The sequence below is a fragment of the Lentinula edodes genome (genome assembly GCF_021015755.1).
Source record: "Lentinula edodes strain Le(Bin) 0899 ss11 chromosome Unknown C8R40scaffold_2, whole genome shotgun sequence".
Lineage (NCBI taxonomy): Eukaryota > Fungi > Basidiomycota > Agaricomycetes > Agaricales > Omphalotaceae > Lentinula > Lentinula edodes.
Genome location: NW_025764308.1, coordinates 1,202,561 through 1,222,976, shown reverse-complemented (window position 1 = coordinate 1,222,976; position 20,416 = coordinate 1,202,561). Strand labels below are relative to the sequence as shown.

General features: G+C 46.3%; 12 protein-coding genes across 12 annotated transcripts; 7 read left to right on the top strand and 5 right to left on the bottom strand.

Moving 5' to 3' along the window:
- The first annotated feature begins 74 nt into the window (after nucleotides 1-74).
- On the top strand, nucleotides 75-1,010 carry C8R40DRAFT_1080637 (uncharacterized protein). The gene is made up of 4 exons (XM_046227090.1): nucleotides 75-242; nucleotides 293-544; nucleotides 592-689; nucleotides 747-1,010. The coding sequence occupies exons 2-4, from the start codon at nucleotides 293-295 to the stop codon at nucleotides 850-852; spliced, it is 456 nt and encodes a 151-aa protein (XP_046091624.1). The 5' UTR covers nucleotides 75-242; the 3' UTR covers nucleotides 853-1,010.
- A 34-nt stretch (nucleotides 1,011-1,044) lies between these two features.
- Nucleotides 1,045-1,484, bottom strand: C8R40DRAFT_1165493 (uncharacterized protein; the record flags this gene model as incomplete). Its single annotated transcript, XM_046230700.1, has 2 exons — nucleotides 1,045-1,123; nucleotides 1,177-1,484. The coding sequence occupies 2 exons, from the start codon at nucleotides 1,482-1,484 to the stop codon at nucleotides 1,045-1,047; spliced, it is 387 nt and encodes a 128-aa protein (XP_046091623.1).
- A 128-nt stretch (nucleotides 1,485-1,612) lies between these two features.
- C8R40DRAFT_259326 (CAP domain-containing protein) lies at nucleotides 1,613-3,323 on the top strand. The gene is made up of 6 exons (XM_046234517.1): nucleotides 1,613-1,985; nucleotides 2,035-2,678; nucleotides 2,731-2,802; nucleotides 2,860-2,978; nucleotides 3,052-3,110; nucleotides 3,169-3,323. The coding sequence occupies exons 1-6, from the start codon at nucleotides 1,738-1,740 to the stop codon at nucleotides 3,185-3,187; spliced, it is 1,161 nt and encodes a 386-aa protein (XP_046091622.1). The 5' UTR covers nucleotides 1,613-1,737; the 3' UTR covers nucleotides 3,188-3,323.
- On the bottom strand, nucleotides 3,271-4,802 carry C8R40DRAFT_261458 (uncharacterized protein). Its single transcript, XM_046234523.1, has 3 exons — nucleotides 4,538-4,802; nucleotides 4,167-4,480; nucleotides 3,271-4,095 (listed from the first exon to the last, which is right to left on the bottom strand). Exons 1-3 carry the CDS (start codon nucleotides 4,674-4,676, stop codon nucleotides 3,463-3,465), a joined length of 1,086 nt encoding a protein of 361 aa, XP_046091621.1. The 5' UTR covers nucleotides 4,677-4,802; the 3' UTR covers nucleotides 3,271-3,462.
- Nucleotides 4,803-4,961: 159 nt separating this feature from the next.
- On the top strand, nucleotides 4,962-5,985 carry C8R40DRAFT_1165490 (uncharacterized protein; the record flags this gene model as incomplete). Its single annotated transcript, XM_046230699.1, has 6 exons — nucleotides 4,962-5,147; nucleotides 5,203-5,310; nucleotides 5,363-5,462; nucleotides 5,510-5,569; nucleotides 5,620-5,845; nucleotides 5,898-5,985. The coding sequence occupies 6 exons, from the start codon at nucleotides 4,962-4,964 to the stop codon at nucleotides 5,983-5,985; spliced, it is 768 nt and encodes a 255-aa protein (XP_046091620.1).
- Nucleotides 5,986-6,494: 509 nt separating this feature from the next.
- C8R40DRAFT_259282 (uncharacterized protein) lies at nucleotides 6,495-7,797 on the bottom strand. Its single transcript, XM_046234516.1, has 7 exons — nucleotides 7,664-7,797; nucleotides 7,598-7,613; nucleotides 7,458-7,545; nucleotides 7,211-7,387; nucleotides 7,091-7,148; nucleotides 6,783-7,022; nucleotides 6,495-6,726 (listed from the first exon to the last, which is right to left on the bottom strand). The coding sequence occupies exons 1-7, from the start codon at nucleotides 7,710-7,712 to the stop codon at nucleotides 6,542-6,544; spliced, it is 813 nt and encodes a 270-aa protein (XP_046091619.1). The 5' UTR covers nucleotides 7,713-7,797; the 3' UTR covers nucleotides 6,495-6,541.
- Nucleotides 7,798-9,678, bottom strand: C8R40DRAFT_259281 (uncharacterized protein). The gene is made up of 3 exons (XM_046234515.1): nucleotides 9,014-9,678; nucleotides 8,814-8,964; nucleotides 7,798-8,757 (listed from the first exon to the last, which is right to left on the bottom strand). The coding sequence occupies exons 1-3, from the start codon at nucleotides 9,423-9,425 to the stop codon at nucleotides 7,884-7,886; spliced, it is 1,437 nt and encodes a 478-aa protein (XP_046091618.1). The 5' UTR covers nucleotides 9,426-9,678; the 3' UTR covers nucleotides 7,798-7,883.
- On the top strand, nucleotides 9,457-10,853 carry C8R40DRAFT_1080617 (Golgi apparatus membrane protein TVP23). The gene is made up of 10 exons (XM_046227089.1): nucleotides 9,457-9,678; nucleotides 9,730-9,752; nucleotides 9,802-9,903; nucleotides 9,960-10,007; nucleotides 10,065-10,109; nucleotides 10,160-10,204; nucleotides 10,260-10,291; nucleotides 10,350-10,359; nucleotides 10,409-10,479; nucleotides 10,535-10,853. Exons 1-10 carry the CDS (start codon nucleotides 9,501-9,503, stop codon nucleotides 10,722-10,724), a joined length of 744 nt encoding a protein of 247 aa, XP_046091617.1. The 5' UTR covers nucleotides 9,457-9,500; the 3' UTR covers nucleotides 10,725-10,853.
- Nucleotides 10,854-11,478: 625 nt separating this feature from the next.
- C8R40DRAFT_1165486 (uncharacterized protein) lies at nucleotides 11,479-13,911 on the bottom strand (the record flags this gene model as incomplete). Its single annotated transcript, XM_046230698.1, has 3 exons — nucleotides 11,479-12,895; nucleotides 12,945-13,112; nucleotides 13,172-13,911. 3 exons carry the CDS (start codon nucleotides 13,909-13,911, stop codon nucleotides 11,479-11,481), a joined length of 2,325 nt encoding a protein of 774 aa, XP_046091616.1.
- A 234-nt stretch (nucleotides 13,912-14,145) lies between these two features.
- On the top strand, nucleotides 14,146-15,439 carry C8R40DRAFT_1065548 (NADH-cytochrome b5 reductase; the record flags this gene model as incomplete). Its single annotated transcript, XM_046225678.1, has 5 exons — nucleotides 14,146-14,443; nucleotides 14,499-14,580; nucleotides 14,641-14,800; nucleotides 14,863-15,305; nucleotides 15,364-15,439. The coding sequence occupies 5 exons, from the start codon at nucleotides 14,146-14,148 to the stop codon at nucleotides 15,437-15,439; spliced, it is 1,059 nt and encodes a 352-aa protein (XP_046091615.1).
- A 968-nt stretch (nucleotides 15,440-16,407) lies between these two features.
- C8R40DRAFT_1165484 (Alpha/beta hydrolase family-domain-containing protein) lies at nucleotides 16,408-18,072 on the top strand (the record flags this gene model as incomplete). The annotated part of the gene is made up of 7 exons (XM_046230697.1): nucleotides 16,408-16,839; nucleotides 16,896-17,025; nucleotides 17,082-17,271; nucleotides 17,322-17,471; nucleotides 17,532-17,789; nucleotides 17,845-17,960; nucleotides 18,017-18,072. The coding sequence occupies 7 exons, from the start codon at nucleotides 16,408-16,410 to the stop codon at nucleotides 18,070-18,072; spliced, it is 1,332 nt and encodes a 443-aa protein (XP_046091614.1).
- A 331-nt stretch (nucleotides 18,073-18,403) lies between these two features.
- C8R40DRAFT_259014 (uncharacterized protein) lies at nucleotides 18,404-20,377 on the top strand. The gene is made up of 7 exons (XM_046234514.1): nucleotides 18,404-18,788; nucleotides 18,850-19,043; nucleotides 19,102-19,273; nucleotides 19,326-19,850; nucleotides 19,907-20,096; nucleotides 20,145-20,248; nucleotides 20,305-20,377. The coding sequence occupies exons 1-7, from the start codon at nucleotides 18,471-18,473 to the stop codon at nucleotides 20,335-20,337; spliced, it is 1,536 nt and encodes a 511-aa protein (XP_046091613.1). The 5' UTR covers nucleotides 18,404-18,470; the 3' UTR covers nucleotides 20,338-20,377.
- The last annotated feature ends 39 nt before the right edge of the window (nucleotides 20,378-20,416 follow it).

Below are 20,416 nucleotides of genomic sequence, written 5' to 3'. Positions count from 1 at the left end.
TTCAGTATCCAGGATACAACCAACTAGGTCACTCCAGAGTCGTATTGGACAATGCCAAACACAGCGGTGGAATCTTGAAGGACGGTTCTTTCGTAATGTGAGCAGCGCCTGCTCATCCGTACGGTTGCTCGTCGCAAAGACTTAGACAACGGATATTCATTGCCACAATTCACAACAGTCCAAACGTACCTTCCGGGAAATACTTGCTTTCTGTCATCTCCCATGACTATCAGTTCGAACAGGTGCGTGGTTTGAACAGTCGAATGCCGCACTCTTGCTGAGTCGTATACAGATGCGTGTAGATGTAAAGGATAGTATTTCCTTCGAAGAACCTGTTGTTGAAGTCCGACCTTACGTCCTTGGAACTCCCATGAGTCCAGCTTCTACGATCCTACTCCCATATCCCATCAAACTCTCTGCACGACAGAGATTTAACTACTTTGTGCCTCGAGAAAGCTTCAACATTATGGGAATGCTCAAGAGTCCTATGATCCTGATGATGGTGTTTGCTGGTGCACTTGTTTTGGGCATGCCGTATCTCATGGTATGGTAGTTTATGATCTCGTCGCCGACTCACCCACACCGAAATAGAAAAATATGGACCCAGAATCTCTGGCAGAATTCAAGAGAGAGCAGGCGAAGATGTCACACGCACAGAGTGCTCTTCAGAGTGGTGATTTCAAGTCTGGGTGAGTTCGACAATCAACCTAGATCCTGATATAGTCAATTCTGATTCTATATCTCAGACTCTCCGCACTTATGACTGCTGCATCCGGACAGGACCAGGCATCCTCGCAACCTCCTCGTGTACAGGCCGCAACTAAAAGTAAAGGCAAAAGTAGAAGACGATAGGTAGTGCGCCCCGCGAAATCATCGGCCTAAATGTATACATATAGAATGGTACCCAACGAAAATGAACGTTATCTTTTGGATTGTTGAGGCTGTTGTCGAACCTATGGTTTTCCAAGTCCTTCAGGACAATTGAGAGCTTGACGAATAGCTAGATTTCTGCAACTTCTGGTAATAATTCAATCGATCCCCTTGTCAAACAAGAATCACTTTCCTTTGTTTGAACTGAGCAATAACAGCGTGAGCCGAGGGACGTTCCCCTGATAGCTGGGTTCTGAAGTTTTCCATCAGTTACACTGACAAATCACCCGAGTTATCATCACGAACTTGTCCTCTGCTAAAACTGTAGTTGCCTCTATGATATACATCCTGTCGTTATGCCTATCCTCAGCCACAGCTGCGCCAGGTGCTTCTTCAACTTTGATGCCAGTCACAGCTAATGTTCTTGAAGTGCTGGTCACTGTCGGCATCGGCGAAGTTTGGTCGTATTTAAGCAGCAAGACGTGCTCATCTGTATGCTGAGGGAGTAAAGCCAAAGGTGAATCATCTGCATAGTGATATTGAATCGTAGGATGCCCGAGAGAAGAGGAATTTGCAGGCTGAGTGGAAAACAAGATGTAATAGGGTGGATCCATCATGGTAATGGGCAGAACCAGGCACGCCGACAGTTTTTGTTGGATTCTGTTGGGTCTTATGGCAACATGATGGACATTTAATTCAATCGCAACCACAGTGTTGAGTCCCGTTATAAATGGTCGAATCACACACGATTCCTCTTCACAACGGCTTCTATACTTCCCCTCTCATTCCACAGGCGTCCCCGACGACTTCACCTCCTTCTTTTTCCCCGCACTTTCTTTTATTATTGTTGCTTTACAAGCAATTGACATGACCCGCATCGCTGTGCTGTTTCCTTTCGTTGTTTATTTCCTGAGTGCTATACCGTATGGGTCTGCTGGGCCGGCCTGTGCCAAAAAATATTGGCAACAACAGTCGTGTGTTGAACAGTGTAAAGGCAAGTGGGGATATCCTGGTCTTATGATGGGCTCCGGTCCTTGGGGTGCTGTTATCCAAAAGACGGAAGAGAATGACTGGGATTCTGTGATCGCTTCGGCGTGTGGAATGCCTGTTTCGTCGTAGGTCAAGTTTGAATACGTACTTGAACATTTCTGACGCGATACACAGTACTGCCAGTGCTCCTGCTGCGTCTGCGACAATTGCGGGTGCTATAGGCAATTCCCCCCCTTCTTCCAGTGTCAGCTCTGCGGCTGTGTCCACCACTGAACCTATCTCATCTTCTGCTATCTCGTCGTCATCTTCCCCTGTTTCCACGTCTCCCTCCATCAGTATCTCCAACGCGACATTTTCCGTATCCCTATCTTCTAGCATCGCTTCCTCATCCGACACATCTATTCTCCTTGCTCCTACGACTTCTTCAACAGAAGAACTATCTTCTACTTCCCAGTTTACTCCTCCTGCCACGACCTTTAGTGCTGACTCTAGTGCCGCGGAGGCTCCTTCCCCAGCTACGACATCCACTCCTGCACCTGCACCTCCCCTAACTACGTCGTCTACTCCTGCACCTGCACCTACAACCTCTTCCGTAGTCGCCGCCGTCACTAGTTCTTCGAGTTCTACTTCCTCAGGATCAAATGGCTCAGGTGCCTCGGATAGTGATGTTCAAGAGTATTTGTCAGCTCATAATTCGGTTCGGGCTCAACACGGCGCATCCGCTCTTACCTGGAGCAATGATGCTGCTACCAAAGCTCAGCAATGGGCTGACAACTGTGTTTTCCAACACTCTGGAGGAACCCTCGGACCCTTTGGAGGTTTGTTGGTCTGCGTCTTTTTTAGAGAACAGGATCCTGATCGTTCTTTCAGAAAATTTGGCTGCTGGCACTGGGAGTGGCTATGGAATTGCTCAAGCGATCGACTCCTGGTCAAGCGAAGTTTGTATGTACCCTTTCTATTTGTTACATTTCGTCAGTCTCATGATATATATTTTCTTAGCACAATATGATCCCAGCAATCCTGTGGCCTCCCATTTCACTCAGATGGTATGGAAAGCGACTACCCAAGTGGGTTGTGCGGTAGCCTCTTGTAGCGGAATATTTGCTGCCAGCTTCGGAGTAAGTCGTAGTTTGCATTCGCCTGATATTGCATACGTCTTGTGAAGTCTGAATGTCTTTTCCCTCCTCTTAGTTGGCCAGTTTCTACGTATGTGAGTACTCACCCCAAGGCAACGTTATTGGCGAATTCGCGTGAGTCTCGGTTCCCTTGCGATTTATTTTTCGACTGTTGACTAATCACTTCACGCAGACAAAACGTTCAAGCGTAATGCAGGTCATGTTTTTCTTTCCCCTTCGTTCGCTTAGCTGTGCTTGGCCCTATTTCTTTTGAAAGTCGTTCGTTGTTAGTTGCCTGTACTTACATCTAGGATGTAGCCTCTGTAGCTTGAATAGTTGACGTTGTGAAAGTCAAAGCGCCGCCGGCTCAAGGTTGAGTTCATCGTTTCTATTCAGGAATCAGGTAGTCCTGACTCCTGCCGTTTCGGTACACGTATCATACAATTATATACAAAAGGTCCTTTTCAAACTGATTAAGTGCTGTACATTATAAATTTCCGGCTTTCTGCGATCTCACAATTGGAGATAAGGCTTCCTGAATTCGCATATTTGCGAAATAAGTGTACCAAAATGATTCACTACTTTTGCGACCTCCACTGCGGTTGTCTTCATCGCCCTCCAACGAAAGACCAGAAGAAGGCGGTGTGGGAAGTAGTGGAGAACTCGATGATTCAATGTCAGTATCAAAGGATGAGTAAGCGCTATCGAGCTCGAGGTCCGGCGTTGAAGGAGACAGTGGCACGAAGGAAGGAAGTGATACTGTCGGCGAGCAAGAAGAGCCAACTTGGGGTAAGCAGATAGGCAAAGTTGTTTTAGACCGCTGGTAGGGGAAGGACAGTGGAGAGGAAGGACATAAACCGTCTGTCTTTTCCTCTTCATTGTGAGGACATGCAACCGACTTGGATGGATATTGGATAGAAGACGGAGTGATGTCTGGTGCTTCGGGGAAATCAATGAGTATGAGCGAATCATAATGGACAAGCAGGTCCTCCTCAGTGAGGGTTAGGTCCCAGTCAAGAACCTCGAGGAACTCTCGTTCGATGCGACCGATATCGTGCTTCCCGAACAGGCGACTGCATTGTGCCCAGTGCATATTCGGGATACAAGAATCATTGAGAAACTACAACCCACAGTAAGCTCAACTTGAAGAGAAGCCATGCATGGGCCTAAGTATACCGAGGAAAAACATACCTTTGTTGCAATGATCAATGCCCCAAGGAAGACTCTTTCAAAGGGATATTTAGTGTCACTGGAGATCTGTAGGAATGGCCGTGCTCGATTGATGTAGGCGAGGGCTGCGAGCACCTCTGACATTTTTACTCGAGCTTTGTGCAAAACCCTTTCAACAAAGGATGTTGCATCAGAGCAAGGAGATATTTTAGCTGGCCTCCGATGCCTTCTGGATTGCGAACGCCCTCTGGTCATAGGGAACAACATAATTAGTTGATCTGAAGGGTGATCCACAGGGTGGCCAACTATGTACGAGACATATTCAACAACATAATCTGGTAGGAAATCACGTTCAATTTCATTGCAGTTGAGCCCGGGTGTAAGAATCATACCAATAACAGGTTTAGAAACGTCAATGCTCAGGAGTTGCATGAGATATAGGGAGTTTTGTGTGTGATTGACTGAACTGATTGATCTTCGAGTCTCAGAGGTTGAAGATGACGCTGATGGCGAGTTTAAAGTGGACATCATTGTTAATCCACTTGAAGGGGAACTGGTGATAGTACTAGGTATTGATTTGTTCGGACTTTGAGAGCTTGCATTATATGTATGTTCTTGTTAAATCGTGATTGTCGAAAGAGACATCGTGCAAAGGCCTCGAGCCCTATCAGAAACCCAGACCCGCTCGAGCCAGTTCAATGCGGATCTCCGATAACATTCTAGAACTGCGATACTTACAGCTTTGACCTTCTAAACGTTTTAGGTAATCATTTAATTCTCACAGGGGTCCGCGACTCGCCGATTGTACATGTGGAGATGCTCTCTTCGCGACTGCTGAAGTATCTGCTTCAAATCAGCTACATATCATTGGTTTTAGGGACTTTCTGTGCTACTCTTCTCTCATGTGTGGCCCTTCTATCCCAGGCCGTTCGAACTGCACCGAGTAGATCTTGGAACAAGAATTTCAATGCTCTCATCATCGGCGCCTCATATATAGTGTTGGTTCGTAGTTGACATGGAATTTTCCGCACCCAAGCCTGATTTTGTACTTTCATAGCTGATTGCATCCTTATTCTTCTGCTTGAAGAGAACATTGGCCGTGCGACTGAAACTCTCGAGACTCTCGAGAACGCACAAGACCATTACTCGCGGGGATGTTCCCGATGTATAACGAATCTCTCTTTTCCGTTCCATCATAGCTGAAGCTACTCGCACAGTCCGTCCACAGGTTCATCACTGAGGAATACGCGCGGACATGCTTGATTGCACACCAAAGTCAACCAACTGATGCATTTCATGAAGGATGGGGTAAACTAGGTATATCTTCTTCATTTCATGTCCAATTGCAATCTCATAAACCGAAGGAGGCCAACACGAGGGCGTTTATTTCAGACGTGCTCTATTGGACACCATCCCAAAAATCGGTGAGATGCCCATTATCAACTCCCGAGTCGAGCTAATTCGACGTGTCCAGATTCTCTGGCTCGCCTTGTCATTCCTACACACCCAGCATTGAAACCTCACGCTCGCATGATACATCATTTTCGATTCATACTACCTCTACTTGCCTCAAACGAGGATGAGCTTACGCCTTTACACTACTACGACTCCATCATACAACTTGCCAGAGTTTCGCATCGAGAGCCCACGGAAGAAGAGTTTGAACTAGGTATTCAATCAGCGGAGACTATCATGCAAGTGTGCGTCAATATCCTCTTTGGGTCACTCTTTTTTCGACTGACATTTGTGCAGTCTGAACGAGTGTCGACTCGAGATGCTCGAAGATTCTTCGACACAGCTAAATCAATTTTCGGAGGAGTCCATCCATATACGCTCTTAAATCTGATATACATACCCATATATCCTTCATGCGTGTTGGCCTATACTTAACTAACACCAATTGAAAAGTTAATGACTTCAGATCTCTTCAGATGAGGTTTCACATTCATATTACGCGTTTCCAATTCGGGTCCATGCTGTACTGACAATCTACATAACGAATTGTCTATGTAGTCTCGAATCTTCAGATCCAAGAGGGGTAGGGAAATTATTAGTTCGTCTTTCACAGCCGGGTGCGCACTCGCTAAACGAAGTGGGGAATGACAATACATTGAAGGTGAAGAATCGCCTTGAAAATCCTCGCCCGGGTATCTCTACTGAAAGTGAGGAAACAATGTATGACACTAGTCTTATCTAACAATGAGAAACCATTGAATTCAAATATCTGGCATTTTCCAGTATCTCTCATTCGATTACGATCCCAGAGGCGCTGCTAAACTATCTATCTATTCTATGGACATAGAAGCTTTTACTTTGCAATTCCGAAACTTGTGGAAGGCTACTTTGAACAAAGGAAAAGCGGCCTGTATCGTAGTGGAGAATCTCAATCTTAACATCTAGTGTAGTTCTGGATACACTTTGATCCAACTCGGTCTCTCGGTCCAAGCCCGCCAATACGAGACAACTTGACCAGGGATTGGCGCTCCAAACCCTTTTTCAAAAGCGGGAATTGCTTCATCCTTGTTCTTTGCACCCAGAGCTGCAGCAATCCTCGTAAGCCATGCACCCAGATGATAATCATCTACGGAATGCATGTGTGGTTAGAAAAAATACAACATCGACGCAAGACGTATGTACCTTCGCCAGGTATTTCCCCACCTATGAACCCATTCTCAGGAAGGTAAGAAACAAGAGATTCTTTGAAGAACGTCGCGATATTGTGAAAGTGGGTATGAGATTGCGCGAAGAATTCGTCCTTGGATGCTTTGCCTTGATAGAGCGCTAGGAAGGCACCGTTAGACGCGATCTTTTCGTCATAGAACGCTTTGTGCGGTTCCGCTTCGGGATGAACGGAATATTTCCTAAGAGCGGCTTGACCTATGGGAAGGAAAATCAGAGGCTCAGACAATCAGCATGCGTATGTTCGATTCAGTTCAAACACTCACGTCCACCGAGGAAACCTTGACCCAATTCAGACTTTGCCTTGTGTTCTTCATCGTCTCGCTGCAAACAGAGCTGTAGTCAGCACAGCATAAAAAAGGCGGACGAGAAGTGAACAATCTTACGAAAAGAAACAAGGCGAAGTTGGGGTCAATCTTATCTGCATGGAGTATCTCGATGAACTCGGGATTGGCAGCCTTCACTTTGGTCGATGATTTCTTCACGAAGTAAGATGTGACTTCGGCTGTAGATGTGTAGGCTTGACCCTCAGCTTCAAGAGTAGGTAGCGTGGCGTTAGGATTCTTCAATGAAAAGGAAGATTAGATCAATAGTTCATCTAGCAGATCGGATGGCATCTGTGAGTCTATTCACCTTTTTGATGAAGGAAGGTGCAAAGTTTTCTCCTTCCATGAGGTTGATGGTCTTGTATTCGATATCACCGTCTGGGAAAAGCTCCGCGCTACGCGTTGGCGTTAGTCGATTTCTATAAAGACGGTAGATGTAAAGCATACGCAGCAAGCTCAGCGGCTGAAGGTGAAGTGTTAAAAAAGGGATCTTAAAGGATCAGATATTCATACCTGCAGACCAAACAGAGCCTCCGAAGACGTACAGGACAGGCTTGGACATTTTGCAATCGGGTAGAGCGAAGTAACTTGAAAGTGGAGGTAGTGAAGAGAGTTTGATGACTTATCTGAACTCATATGCCGACAACAATCCGAGCATACATCTGCATACAATGATACATGCTGCCATTTAAAGCGAAGGCTTATCTCATATTGTCATTATTCGGTTTAAGCATCAGGACAAACCCAGTGTCAAAAAACGCACGATGACAACGAACGGCCCCACAATAGTCCTCCAAAGAATCTTTTCCAAGATAGACAGAAAAGAGTTAGAAATATCAAAGTAAGGCAGAACTTGTGCAGGCACCAAGATGAAGACAAAATACAAGATATTGAAGGGGGGAGGAAAGGGATAGGGCCTTGAATACCGAACCACAGAGCGATAGAATTGAGCCCGAGCCATTTGACCATTTGAAGCAGAATATTGGTCCCAAGAAGAATATCCTCGTACGTAGGAAATGGAGGTCGGTATTAGGACGAGAACAGAAAGAAGTATTATGATGAAAGTAGAAGCTACGAGAATAAAGGACAGTTCCCGCGTTGGTATCGGGGCAGGCACCAGGACAAAAGAAGATACCAAGAATACATCCGAGAGTGCATATGACAGCAAGAGAACTAACAGTAAGAGGACAGGTAGGAAAAATAGTAGGACCTTCATTATTGGGCCGAAAACACTATTTACGATGAGCGCAGCAAGAGGCAGACATCGTTCCGGCCGAATGAGTAAAAATGGACTGGGACAGAGAGGAAGGTGCAGTTGGATAAGCAGTAAGACGAGACTTAGGAGGAGAATATTGAAAGAAGATTCCGAGGGCAAAGGCGCTGACGGAAGGTTGAGAAGAAATGCAGCCAGCGTTAGTGCGAAGGGCATAGACGCAGTCCAGGCGTGAAGTATCGCGGCTATAGAAAGGACTATGAGTACGACTTCGCGGTATCCGATGTATTCCAGTGGTAGACTAAAGAATGCCGGACGAGGTGGATTGAGGACATAGGATATCAGGAGAAGTAAGAAAGCAATTTGAGAGACCAGATCAAAAGCGTGATAGATCCTATGGGAGAACGTCAACCCACACTGGGAGGCATAAATAATACAAGAATATCTCACCAAGGTGTACACAGCACGTCGTATCGGGAGGTAAGATACTGCCTGGAAGATGAAGGATCCAAGAGAGCACCCCGCTTCCAGCGGTATTTCAGGGCTAGTTCCACTACCCTGTCATTAAGCAGCTTTGGATGTTTGGAAACAAAGTCGATGACTGAATCGAGGTAAGATTCTAAAACGACGCGATAAGTAAAAGAATTGACCTCTGAAGGCTTTTCCTTTTTCATCTACCAGAAATTCTGTCCACAGAACAATCTCCACGTCCCTAGAGCTACAGAATGTGCCCAGAAAAGTAGTCCAAATTTGTTCGATATTTTCGTCTATGGTTTTGACCCATTGATCCGTGAGCATTTCATGTTTCCAGTCGTCCCAAGGACTATATTGCGAAGCTTTTTCTCGGGTCTTCTGCTCTCGGAAAAGTAGTAGAACAATAATAGAAAATGAAGTACGCAAAGCGCGGTGATTGGAAAGCTGAGCGGGTTGCAAGACGTCTGTTTGAACCAAGTCTTCTAGTGAAATAGAGTTCAGCCGCGAGATAAAGTCGCGGAGAAGTGGCAGATGCGCAGAAGATACATCTTGAAGGAGGGCAGTTTCTTCAGTGGCCTCGTCGGCCATATGATCGTTTGAAGCAAAAGTTATATATTAGACGCCTAAGTCACGTTTCTTTCGCACTTCCAGCTCACCGCCAACATGAGCGTATCTACGCCTCTTCTGGACACTATCGAACCCGATGAAACTCCAGTTGAACTCTCGGGAAACATTTCATCTGCAAAGATTAATTCAAATGCACGGAAACCTGTTGTCCTCACTCCTACAAACCGCGCACAAGGTTCCCAAATGGCTACTACACAAAGTGATGCAGAATCTGGTGTGTCTGCCAATGCATTTATTTTGTCATGATTGTTGACAGGATATTCAGGCATAGCAGGCATATTTCGTCAAGTATATCACGTTTATATTTGAAGGATTTCGCTTCTAACAACTACCACAGTCTGCGCACCCGATGGCTTTATTTTTCCTCTACTTCTTCCGTATTTCAGCCATCACAGTATACGTCATATCTGGATTTCTAACGGACGACTACGTCCTTTCGGTGCGCTGACGATTTCCTCCATACTTTAATATGCAATTGATCCGAGAATCCTATAGACAGTAATGGTTGTAATCCTGTTAGCTATGGATTTTTGGAATTGTCGGGTGTGTACCCAAAGCATTATTTCGCTCAGGATGGACATTCATTTCAGCTTCACGCAGAACGTTTCAGGAAGAACCCTTGTCGGTTTACGGTTCTGGAACCAAGTATGCATTACCACATGTCCAGCTTTCCTTATAACTTATGTTATCCCGAGGTTGACGATGACGGGGAAAGCTATTGGGTTTTTGAAAGCCGAGACGTCAGTAACTTCATATATCGTGAGTTGAAATTTTCATAACATAATAATTGTGTAGCCCTCAAGACCTGCAAATCCAATCGATTCAAAGTCAGTGTTAGATTCTGCTTGACATGATGATCCCTAACCATCGTTCGTGTATGTCAAGGATGTTCTGGGTACGTGGAATCACGTCGCTTTCTGACCATATTTGACTTCCCACATTAGATTGCCCTGTACGTGTTTCCTGCACTTTGGACAAGTCTCCTAGTTGTCTCTATCCTCAAACTCGGGCTTTCGTCAGTTTTTGAATTTCTGACACTCACCTTTTGAGCTCCCTGACACGATCATTAGATTTATCCCTATCGTCATTTTAGCATTGGTTTTCAATGTAGCCAATGCTGTCGGCTTTACTTATGCTGACCGAGATGCCAAACAGCGCTGGGCAAATAGCGTTGTGGGAGGAGGATGGGGCTTGGGTAGTTTAGGCGGACAGCTCATTACAGGTGCTGTTCAAAAAGGCGTCGGAAGGATGTTCGGTTGAAATGAAAGATACCCAGTGCTGACCCAGTTAGACGGTTGTATTTTATTTTGCACATTTGGTGGCAGATGCCTGTGTAGCATTCGACTCAGATTCGACTAGAGAAATGATGAAATGATGCATTCGAAAACAAAGACACGAATAAAGACGAATAAGGAACATGAAACGACCATGCTTGCATGTAAGGGTTTGAAAATAAAGGATTTGAAAATAAGAACGAGAAGAAGAGCAAATCCCATCGTCCTCAGCGCAAGAGGTCGCAATGCAAAAATAAGATCTAGTAATACACACAAGAGTCCAATGCAGGGACGATATATATAAATCTGTAATGGTTTGCTGCATACCATGAATAATGCGTGAGCGGAAGGAAGTGGTGCTATTGCCCCAGACCGAGGATGAAGGAATGAAGCTGGGAAGCACAACCAAGTAGATCGACGAGAAGCATGCACAAAGCAAGCCAAGTGCGTGAACATTAAATTTGCAAACTGGAAAAATCTGTGACGAGAGCTCAAAACATAAGAGGATTCAAAAAAGAGAAGGTGAACGCGGAAAGGATCGGATTAGAAGAAGACGTGTAGAAGATCGTACGACTAGCATGAGTATCCCGACACCAAGCGTAACACCAACATAAGCATAGCGAATGTCGAAACGTGAGAGAACTCAACTCCCAGTGGCATCCGTTCTGATTTTATACAATTTGCCTGATCGCATGAGCAATGAGATGTCAGCCCAAAGCCTCGACATAGCCTATTGTTAATCACTTCAGCGCAACATAACCTCGAACGTCCACCCTGGAGAATCCCGTCGTCGGTGTGGGGGGCGCGCTTAGTCCAATGAACGAGCGAGTCTTGCCTTGATGATTCCGGAAGGTCGACACTCGAGGAGTAGCCAAGAATGAAGGGAAGGGAACATTCAGATCGCGTGGAGTGGCAGACGTTAATGTCATGGTGGACGGCGTCCGTGTTGTCAGGGTTGGACTGGGCGGGAAGACGAACAAGGTTTGAGAAGGGGTCGAAACTTGCGACGACGGTACAGTGCGTTTGCCAGGTTTGGATGCGAAGCTTCCACTTTGCGATGCCTGGCTCTGCGCTTTGACTTTCTGCATTACACTATGGCGAAGGTGTAAAGGTGGTGGGGCGGGTTTTCGGGACTCGGTGCGCATTCGCGGTGGCGCCGCAAAGGGAGAAGTATACTGAATAGAAGAAGCGGAAGCAGAGGATCGGCGGCTGCTTGCTGAAAGGATGGATGATGAGGATGACACGACGGACGTAGGCCGTGGAACCTTGGATGGCTTGTTTTTTGGCGAAAGTGGTACTGCATAGCTAGACTCAGTTTCACTAGCCTCGTTGGAACTGTCCCCTTCAACAATGATGGCGATGGGAGATGGGGGAATAGGAGCAAGTGTTCCCAAAGGAGTCGGCCGTCTTTTATTTGCTTTCGGAGTTGACAGATCAAACGATGAACGGAAAGCTGTTGAAGGAGGCGGAATAGATACACTGTTTCCAAAAGACGTTTTCCAAACCGGGGCTGAAGGTGGGGGTTGCGCTTGGGAATTCAATTTGGGAGTGAATGGCGGGAGCTTAGGGCGAGCAGTCCTGGGTGTGAAAGAAGACAGCGAGCTGCTTCGCGGAGGAGAGATTACGTCTTGAATATCCTTATGTGGATTGTTGGTAGACGAAGAAGTCGAAGTCGAGGATTCCAGATTGTCTACATTTTCTTTTTCATTGCCGACCATATCGGAATCTGGGCTGTCGGATTCGAATCCACCGCCTACACCCAGCAATTCCTGTTCTTCCTCTTCCTCAACTAGATCTTCGCTGATCAAGCTCCCGTTGGTGGTGTTACTTGCTACTGAACCCGTACGCTTGCGACTGTATCGACTGCGCCATGCGGGCCCCATACCTACGCCGCTAAATGACGAACCATGAGACGACATGGACGATGCAGAATTTTTACGTGCAACTACACGATCCTCCATAGCCTTATCGAGTGCCTGTGCTTCCTGCATAACAAGCCGGCTTTCATGATCATCCTCGTCCTCATCTTCCATCATCTGTCTCCGGCGACTCCATTCCGCTTCCTCATCTGCAATCATTGAAGATCGATCTGAGGAAGGAGAGTTGGCGTCCTGTCCTTTGAGTTTACGTTCATAATCAAGCAGTTGATAAATAAGTCTAGAGCATCCTCAGTCAATGTAGTGAGAGTAGAGAATAGAACACATACGACATATTTGGGCCTATCCATGCGCTTTTTTCTTTGACATAATCATATGCAGGTTGCATGCCTTTGAGTGCCCATATTTCAGACGGTACAAAGGAGGAACGTTCGGCTGCGGCCCGCATCACAATGGCAATGGTCAGCGTTGCAGAGCGTGAGATACCACATTGACAACTACATGCAACGACCATGTTAGACATATTGATTGGCAGAAACATAGGAATGATACATACTGGATGAGCACGCCGTCCCCCCGTTGAAGAGCTTCATCAGTGAATCTCATGGCAACAGGAAAACCGTCTGCAACCAGATCCCGCTGTCCATGGGACCATGGCAGCTTTAGATAATGCAAACCAGGCCTGCCTGTGGCAGGATGTGGTGGATGATAAGTGGCTGTGGAGTCGAGTGTTTTATTCAGATTGGGAGTTGAGACAGCGACTCTAAGCGAATGAGGTTTGGCTGGCTCAAAAGGTGAAGCAACCTCTTTAGCGACATTGAGAATCGATTTTATTCCACGCTCTATGAGGCCGGTCCAGTCACGAGCGTTATCCTCTGAGCCCAACCAGATGCCTGGGATTATCTGAATAGGACCGTCAGCATACGGGACAGCTGGATCACCCTCCTGCTCTCGGTTGCGCTGCAAAAAAGACACCACGGTAGGATTGGCGGTGGGAGGTGGGAGGGAAATAACAGATGGCCGCCTTGGACGAGGACCAGGAAGCTCTGGTTGAGCTGTACTGTTAGCACTCTGGGGCTCAGACTGGAGACCCAAGGATAAGGAAGACGACTGGGCCGAAGGTAGGGTCAAGGAAAGTTTCTTCATATTCCTAAGGGACATGGGCCGTGGACTAGAGGTATGATCCGAGTCAGAGGCACTTGCAGGATCACCTAAAGCAACAGCTATACGAGAGTGTTGTGGCATATCGGTTTTTATCGCGGAAGGAGGCCCCTTTTTGCGCTGCATTTTGGACATCGTGGGGGTTTATGAGAGGAATGGACCAGCCAGTTACGATGAAGATGAAGAGACAAGTAGAAGAAGATAACCAGGACCACAGCCGTGTCCACCGAGGTCAAACAGTAAGAGCTTTACACGTGACTGACTGATGTGGCAAATTCGGAATGATTCGGCGCTTGTTTCAAGGTTGTACCTTCTTTTGGACGCGTCCAGAACTTCACCTGGGTCCCCAACCCCAAAATTCGTATAAGTATGCCCAGCCATAACCAATATCTCTTCCTTCTATCCTTCTCACTCACCTTTGGTATCCTTCTGCTCGTCAGCTTCTGGGTGTCTGCTTTCCTTACTGCGAGAGATATTCACCTTCGGAACCTCATTCTCATCGGCCTACCTAAAGACCCGCAGCATCCGGAAATGGACGTTCATTCAATTCAGGACTTCATTAAAACCTTCACTCAGGAGGACGCCATTGCCTTGGTGCAGACACCAGCATTCCTCGCTTCTGCAGGCTTGGCTGCAGTCGCCTTCTATTGGCTGGCGTTCAGTGGTGGTCAGTCTTTCATCCCTATCGTCGTTTCGCGTCTATTAATGCAAGCGTACTGTAGAACGTAAGCCTGTCCTCAACCCCAATGAGTGGAAAGAGTTTCCTCTTGTTCTGAAAACTCAAGTTTCGCCCAACACTGCCGTGTACGTCTTGCGATCGCGTCTCAGAGCCTCAGCTTAGTCTTTCTGACCATCCGATTACAGCTACCGCTTCTCTTTGCCTAGTAGTAAAGATGTTCTCGGTCTACCTGTTGGCCAGCACATCCAAGTTTCAGCGGAAATTAACGGCAAGGACATCATGCGTAGCTATACCCCTACCACTTTGGATCAGTTTGACAAGGGTCATTTTGACCTTCTCATCAAGGTGAGCTTAACGCGTCGATATGCTCGGCCTTAGCTCACTTTAAAATGTTTGATTCCTTTCAGACATACGAGAAAGGCAACATCTCCCGTCATTTCAGCCTTCTTAAGATCGGCGATCGCATTCGTGTCAAGGGTCCCAAGGGCGCATTCATCTATAACAACAAACTCACTGGTCACCTTGGTTTGATTGCTGGAGGTACCGGAATATCACCCATGTACCAGATCATTCGTTCTTCAATTTGGGACCATTCCGATGCTACGACCATTAACCTCATTTACGCCAACGTTAACGAAGAAGATATCCTCTTACGCGACGAGTTGGAACACCTTCATCACAACAGTGCTGGAAGGTTCAACATCTTTTACGTCCTTAACAACCCTCCCCCTGGCTGGAAAGGTGGTGTCGGTTTCGTCACAAAGGAACAGGTTGCGCACTACATGCCGAGCCAGGATAAAGACTGTAAGATTCTCATGTGTGGGCCGCCACCCATGATGTCGGCCATGAAGTGAGTTTTTCCTTCGATTCCTTTCCCGAGATTTGTTCATTCATTGCATTCTTCTCAGGAAACATCTCGATGAACTAAAATACCCTGCCCCTCGCACGGTCAGCAAGCTCAGCGACCAGGTGTTCTTGTTCTAGAAATAAATATCTCAGTATATAGCTGGTATATAGATTGGAGGGATGTACTTGAATAAATGAACCAAATGCTCGATTTCAACTAAGATATATACCCTGGGTAACCCAGAATAAGTTGAAGAACACTACTGTCCATGGACTTGTATTTCAGTATTACATACCGTTTCGTTCAGGAAAAGCCTCTGCGTCTTTTTTACCTGGGTACGTTTCTACAAACTGATTCTGCTCAGAGTCATAACCCGGATCCTATATTCATGGTGTATGTATACATATTATTATCATGTTGGTTTCGAGACACAGAAACTAATCGTTCCGAGATATATCGACGATTGAGATTTACTCTGAGATAAGGGAGCTCAAGGGAGGAAGGACGTCGCCAGCTTACATGTAAGCTATGCTTCTTACCATTATGAATCAAATCCCATAGAAAACCAATCCTGAATAGAGCGTTGTAGTATTTATCACAGAGAACTAAGAACTCGCAGATGATTTTACTTCTTGGGCTATATCTTCACTTCATACTACATTCCAATCTTGGCGCCAATGAACTCCGGTGGCAGCGGTGATCATCATCATCCACAGATATAGCGAAGTTTTTTGAAAATAGTCCCGCAATCAACACTTTGAATGATCCATTGAAGCCGGCCTCAGTCTCAAAATTCCAAAGTGGGTCACTGGATACTAGTATGTAGGTACTCGCTAGGTGTTCTTTACCAGTTTTCACCATTCTTGTCATCGACCGTGACGTACTCGACCATTCCAACGGCACACATCGCGTCCCAACATTCACATAGCTATTCCAAGGCGCGATCTGGACAGTGGCAAGCAAGGGAAAATTGAGTAGCCTACTTTGACCGATGCCCGAGAGCCAACAGTTATATTGAACGTGTTTTTGTCGGACTATCATTTCCGCATCTTGTCTCCTGTTCGACGATATGCCAAACGCAAACGACCCATTCAGACTGAGTTCAATGGCCCCGCAGCTTCCCCCTGATGTTCTCAAAAGCCAGCCAGGTCTTCCCTCTCCTCCCCGGACACCTCTGTGGCGCGATGACCCGGATGTTCCTTACACACTATCCACGCATATTGTCGACGCAGCACCGCTCAGAACATTCCCCCAAATTAAAGCACTGGATGAAGTGTCGATGCCAACTTACGCACGAATGCAGGCGGCCAATCTGGACACCAAGGGCCGGCAGAAAGTGGCTCAGGAGCAGGTAGGTTTGATGTTGAGTTGGCGGAAGGAACAGGAGGAAGCAAGGCGTGTTCAAGGGACGCCAGGTTATGAGCGTCGCTTGTGGCTTTGCTTGAATCGATATGTCAAGAAGGACCTAGACAAGGTGCCCCGTAAAACCAAGGGGTTGACACTGATATTTGCACACGCGCTCGGTACTAACAAAGAGGTCCGGAATCCTTACACTTTGATTTCTATCTCTAGTTCATATACTATTTTTTATAGACTTGGGAACCTTTGATCATGCGCTTGGTGAAGTCTCCGGCTGGTCGCGACATTGAAGAGATATGGACTTGGGAAAGTGTAGATACCGGGGACTCTGCGCTCCTCAATTCAGGCAAGCTCAATCAACTTTGTGAGTTCCTGAATACAATCCATCAAGAACGGGGAACGACTGAATTGACATTGCAGCTGATTGGTACGACGGTGCCAGAGACATAATTCACTTCCTTCTACACTACATGCCCTCTAGAATCATGTCAGACGAATTACCGGTACATTTACCGCGCGTTTCTGCCGCTGAATTCGAGGATAGAGGTCACCAAGGCTTTTCAGAGCGTCAAATCATTGGTATTGGCCATTCATATGGTGGAAATGTTTGGTGCGTGTGAAGAACTTTCGTCAACCATCTTCAATAACCGTAAAGTACAGCGCCCGTGCTTGCTTTTCATATCCTCAATGTTTTTCCGCTCTGGTTATGGTAGATCCCGGCATCGTCAAACTCAATGATCCTACTCTGAGACCAACATTGAGGTATATGGCCCAAGGCGCATACGCCCGAAGGGACTCTTGGAATTCAAGGTAAGCCTCTTTATTATTGTTTCATCTGTATATAATCAAGGTTTATTTAACATTTGAAAGGGAGGAGGCTCTATCGTTGCACAAGAAATCTGCATTCTTTGGTGCCTGGCACCCGGATGCTCTAAATCTGTTTATTGAATGCGGATTATACACACCATCAGGCTCTGACGCAGTACACTTGAAAACACATCCTGTATTAGAAGCTTTGGCATATACTAATGGCATAGAACCATCCGAAGATATGTATGCTAAAGCACCCAGCTTAGATGAAAAGGTGTATATCAAGTGGGTAATGCCGGATCGAAAGAAGGGTGGAGGGTAGGTTGCTCGGGACTGTCACCTAGCGTAATGCTTAAAGCTTGGTGTTCTCTAGTTTGGCAGGCGTCGAATCCTCGGATAGGCTGGTCAAACTTCGGCCAGGAAATACGTCTAGTGTCAATATAGCAGGTGCATCGCACATGATACCTCTAGAGAAACCAGACGAAGTGGGTGAGTAACGTTGAGTTTATGTACTGACAGATAGCATGAAGCTGATGCCGTTCTAGCTCGAGAGATTGCAAACACTATCGAGATAGTTCGCAGAACTTCACCCAAGATGTAATCTTTGTGTATATACAAATAAGATGCTACGCTTGATTGACTACTAGTACTGGACGGCAATGACAGGTCTAAGAATGGCTACATAAAGCCTTGCAGATCATCGTAAGACTTCAATATGGAGAACTCATATTGAATCCTATACAACAAAAGACATTCAATTTGTCTTAAACTAGCAGTGACCCGTGCGATGCACGTTGAGCAGCTCAATTCCACTCGGGGCACTCGCTCCCTTCGCCCGTACAGTGACTCAGTGAGCAACAAAAAAAAAAGAGTCCCGCAGACGCCGGAAAGCAGCAGGCGCCTGATTGTGCTTCGTCAAAGCCAAAGGTATTGATATGTCACCATCACGCTGTGACGTGCGTCTACCTGATCCCGACTCCCGCCCCCACAATCAATAAGATGTCTTCAAGGCCAACGAAACGATCTCGTACTGGAGATATACCCCCATTCGGTGCACCTTCCGACCTCGAGACTGCTATCTTCCAAGTCAACGAACCCTCTTCCCGCACTCTTCCTCTTACAACTGTACCTACTCTAGTCACATTTTGTGATTGGCGATTCGTGTCTTGCTTCAAGAGACTTCGAGAACATAATTCTCTATGGGAGAGTCGTATATCCCATCAGCTTCAACTTCTTCCGGACTCTGTTCTGCCTCGACTATTTACCCTTCTCAAGAAGTCGCATCCAGGATTTCTTCCACATGAGATCATCGTCACCGTGCGTTTATAGAATGCACAATTAGCACAGCAGACAGATGTATAACATGTAATACTATCAGTACTTCCTGCGTGGTTTCAACCTTTCTCTATCTTCCGACTCACTGCCAGGTGCAAATAGAGGGACAGTCTTGGCCATTCCGCGACTCAACCCTCAGGTCCGCGAACTTAATCTATCCGGATTCAGCAAACTTGGCGATGATGTGTTCGCCAAGGTTGTTGCCCAGTTACATTCCCTGAGATCGCTCGTTTTACGGTAGCGATTCATCTCTTCTGAATACAGTAGCACACGATACTCAGTTTTTTGCCATTAGAAATTGCACTAAAGTAGGACCAAAAACGATCACCGCTATCGCCAAATCTTGCCCAGAAATCCGAAGTTTAAATCTCAGTGAAACGTCAGTTTCGCCTGTTGCTATAGCTGAGTTACTCGTGGCTCATGGAAAACAACTTGAGGTGCTGAAAATTGCAGGCTTACAACGTTGGGTGGGTTCTCTATCGGTGTTCTTTGCATGCTTGCTCATTGCGCACCACCTAGACGGATGCTACCTTCATGGCTCAATTGCACCCATACTTAATCGAGCAGCAAGTAAGCATGCCGAAGCTACAAACCCTCAAGCTGCGTGGTCTGCAATTAGCCGATTCATCCATAGACTTCCTCGTATCGCTATCCCCGAATTTAAGACGTTTGGATATATCCTTCACCGCTACCAAACGCCCAATTCTGTTCACCTCTCGCCGAGATGTTTTCAGTGTTTGCGCTCATCTTTCAGCACCACCGCTTGAAAAATTGTCTCTTACATCAACTCCAGTAGCTATTTCAGAACTCCTCCAGACCATTACCTCATTCTCCAATTTGCAAACTCTATCACTTGGTGCTCTCGGAGCCGCAGGGTCAATGGGCGTTGCTTCCGCAACAACTTTGAACGACGCCACACTTCCGAAGCTGACAAGTGCATTACAATCTTTCCCAAATCTACGCTCTGTAAACCTCGTGTCCAATACCAGGTTGTCAAAAGCTTCATTGTTTGGTTTCATACAACGAGTTGGGAGAAAATGTCTAGTGAGCCTTGACCTTTAAAAACAAAGGTTTTTACATAGCCTTATGTGATCTCGAAGTACTTGAACTTGGCCGGAATTACAACCATGCGATCTGATGCATTGGCAGCGCTTCTTCCTATGGATGGAACACATCCAGCATTGGAGACGTTAGTTCTCAACAACACCAGTATAGGAGATGATTCTGGGGCTTACATTGCCTGCTGTTGCGATCTCGTCAGACTTGAGGTGGAAGGAACAAAGTTTACGAGTAAGCACTTCCGTTGACACTCTTGATAACATCTCACTATCTACTTAGGTGAGGGTCTATTTCCTATTATCGATGCGTGTTCGAAATTACAAGTCCTAAACCTCACGAGCTGCAGAGGGGTCCGAATTGCAGATCGCAGGCGATTTTTCGAAGTACAATTTACTCTCCCCTCATTTTAGCTGTAAACGTTGATGAAATTTTTTGATAGGTTTGGCAATCTCAACAAAGCTACGCAAATTGAGAACCTCTGTGCAACGACTCTCTCCAATCCCTTATTTCCTAATTATTTGCCCTATTCAACTCCGAGTTCAATGTCTGCA

What these genes read in the sequence shown, in the direction of transcription:
- C8R40DRAFT_259281 (XM_046234515.1), bottom strand. Translation starts at nt 9,425, where the DNA reads ATGGCCGACGAGGCCACTGAAGAAACTGCCCTCCTTCAAGATGTATCT. An exon ending in AAAAGGAAAAGCCTTCAGAG is followed by an intron (nt 8,965 to 9,013) that starts GTCAATTCTTTT and finishes ACCTCGATTCAG; the next exon opens with TCATCGACTTTGTTTCCAAA. An exon ending in GACGTGCTGTGTACACCTTG is followed by an intron (nt 8,758 to 8,813) that starts GTGAGATATTCT and finishes GTTCTCCCATAG; the next exon opens with GATCTATCACGCTTTTGATC.
- C8R40DRAFT_259326 (XM_046234517.1), top strand. Translation starts at nt 1,738, where the DNA reads ATGACCCGCATCGCTGTGCTGTTTCCTTTCGTTGTTTATTTCCTGAGT. An exon ending in AACCCTCGGACCCTTTGGAG is followed by an intron (nt 2,679 to 2,730) that starts GTTTGTTGGTCT and finishes TCGTTCTTTCAG; the next exon opens with AAAATTTGGCTGCTGGCACT. An exon ending in TATTTGCTGCCAGCTTCGGA is followed by an intron (nt 2,979 to 3,051) that starts GTAAGTCGTAGT and finishes CCCTCCTCTTAG; the next exon opens with TTGGCCAGTTTCTACGTATG.
- C8R40DRAFT_259282 (XM_046234516.1), bottom strand. Translation starts at nt 7,712, where the DNA reads ATGTCCAAGCCTGTCCTGTACGTCTTCGGAGGCTCTGTTTGGTCTGCA. An exon ending in CACCTTCCTTCATCAAAAAG is followed by an intron (nt 7,388 to 7,457) that starts GTGAATAGACTC and finishes TTTTCATTGAAG; the next exon opens with AATCCTAACGCCACGCTACC. An exon ending in TGGGGAAATACCTGGCGAAG is followed by an intron (nt 6,727 to 6,782) that starts GTACATACGTCT and finishes TGCATTCCGTAG; the next exon opens with ATGATTATCATCTGGGTGCA.
- C8R40DRAFT_1080617 (XM_046227089.1), top strand. Translation starts at nt 9,501, where the DNA reads ATGAGCGTATCTACGCCTCTTCTGGACACTATCGAACCCGATGAAACT. An exon ending in TGGATTTTTGGAATTGTCGG is followed by an intron (nt 10,008 to 10,064) that starts GTGTGTACCCAA and finishes AGCTTCACGCAG; the next exon opens with AACGTTTCAGGAAGAACCCT. An exon ending in ATCCTCAAACTCGGGCTTTC is followed by an intron (nt 10,480 to 10,534) that starts GTCAGTTTTTGA and finishes CACGATCATTAG; the next exon opens with ATTTATCCCTATCGTCATTT.
- C8R40DRAFT_1080637 (XM_046227090.1), top strand. Translation starts at nt 293, where the DNA reads ATGCGTGTAGATGTAAAGGATAGTATTTCCTTCGAAGAACCTGTTGTT. An exon ending in TGGGCATGCCGTATCTCATG is followed by an intron (nt 545 to 591) that starts GTATGGTAGTTT and finishes ACACCGAAATAG; the next exon opens with AAAAATATGGACCCAGAATC. An exon ending in AGTGGTGATTTCAAGTCTGG is followed by an intron (nt 690 to 746) that starts GTGAGTTCGACA and finishes TCTATATCTCAG; the next exon opens with ACTCTCCGCACTTATGACTG.
- C8R40DRAFT_259014 (XM_046234514.1), top strand. Translation starts at nt 18,471, where the DNA reads ATGTCTTCAAGGCCAACGAAACGATCTCGTACTGGAGATATACCCCCA. An exon ending in GAGTTGGGAGAAAATGTCTA is followed by an intron (nt 19,851 to 19,906) that starts GTGAGCCTTGAC and finishes GTGATCTCGAAG; the next exon opens with TACTTGAACTTGGCCGGAAT. An exon ending in GGAAGGAACAAAGTTTACGA is followed by an intron (nt 20,097 to 20,144) that starts GTAAGCACTTCC and finishes CTATCTACTTAG; the next exon opens with GTGAGGGTCTATTTCCTATT.
- C8R40DRAFT_261458 (XM_046234523.1), bottom strand. Translation starts at nt 4,676, where the DNA reads ATGATGTCCACTTTAAACTCGCCATCAGCGTCATCTTCAACCTCTGAG. An exon ending in CGTTTCTAAACCTGTTATTG is followed by an intron (nt 4,481 to 4,537) that starts GTATGATTCTTA and finishes ATTTCCTACCAG; the next exon opens with ATTATGTTGTTGAATATGTC. An exon ending in CATTGATCATTGCAACAAAG is followed by an intron (nt 4,096 to 4,166) that starts GTATGTTTTTCC and finishes TGTGGGTTGTAG; the next exon opens with TTTCTCAATGATTCTTGTAT.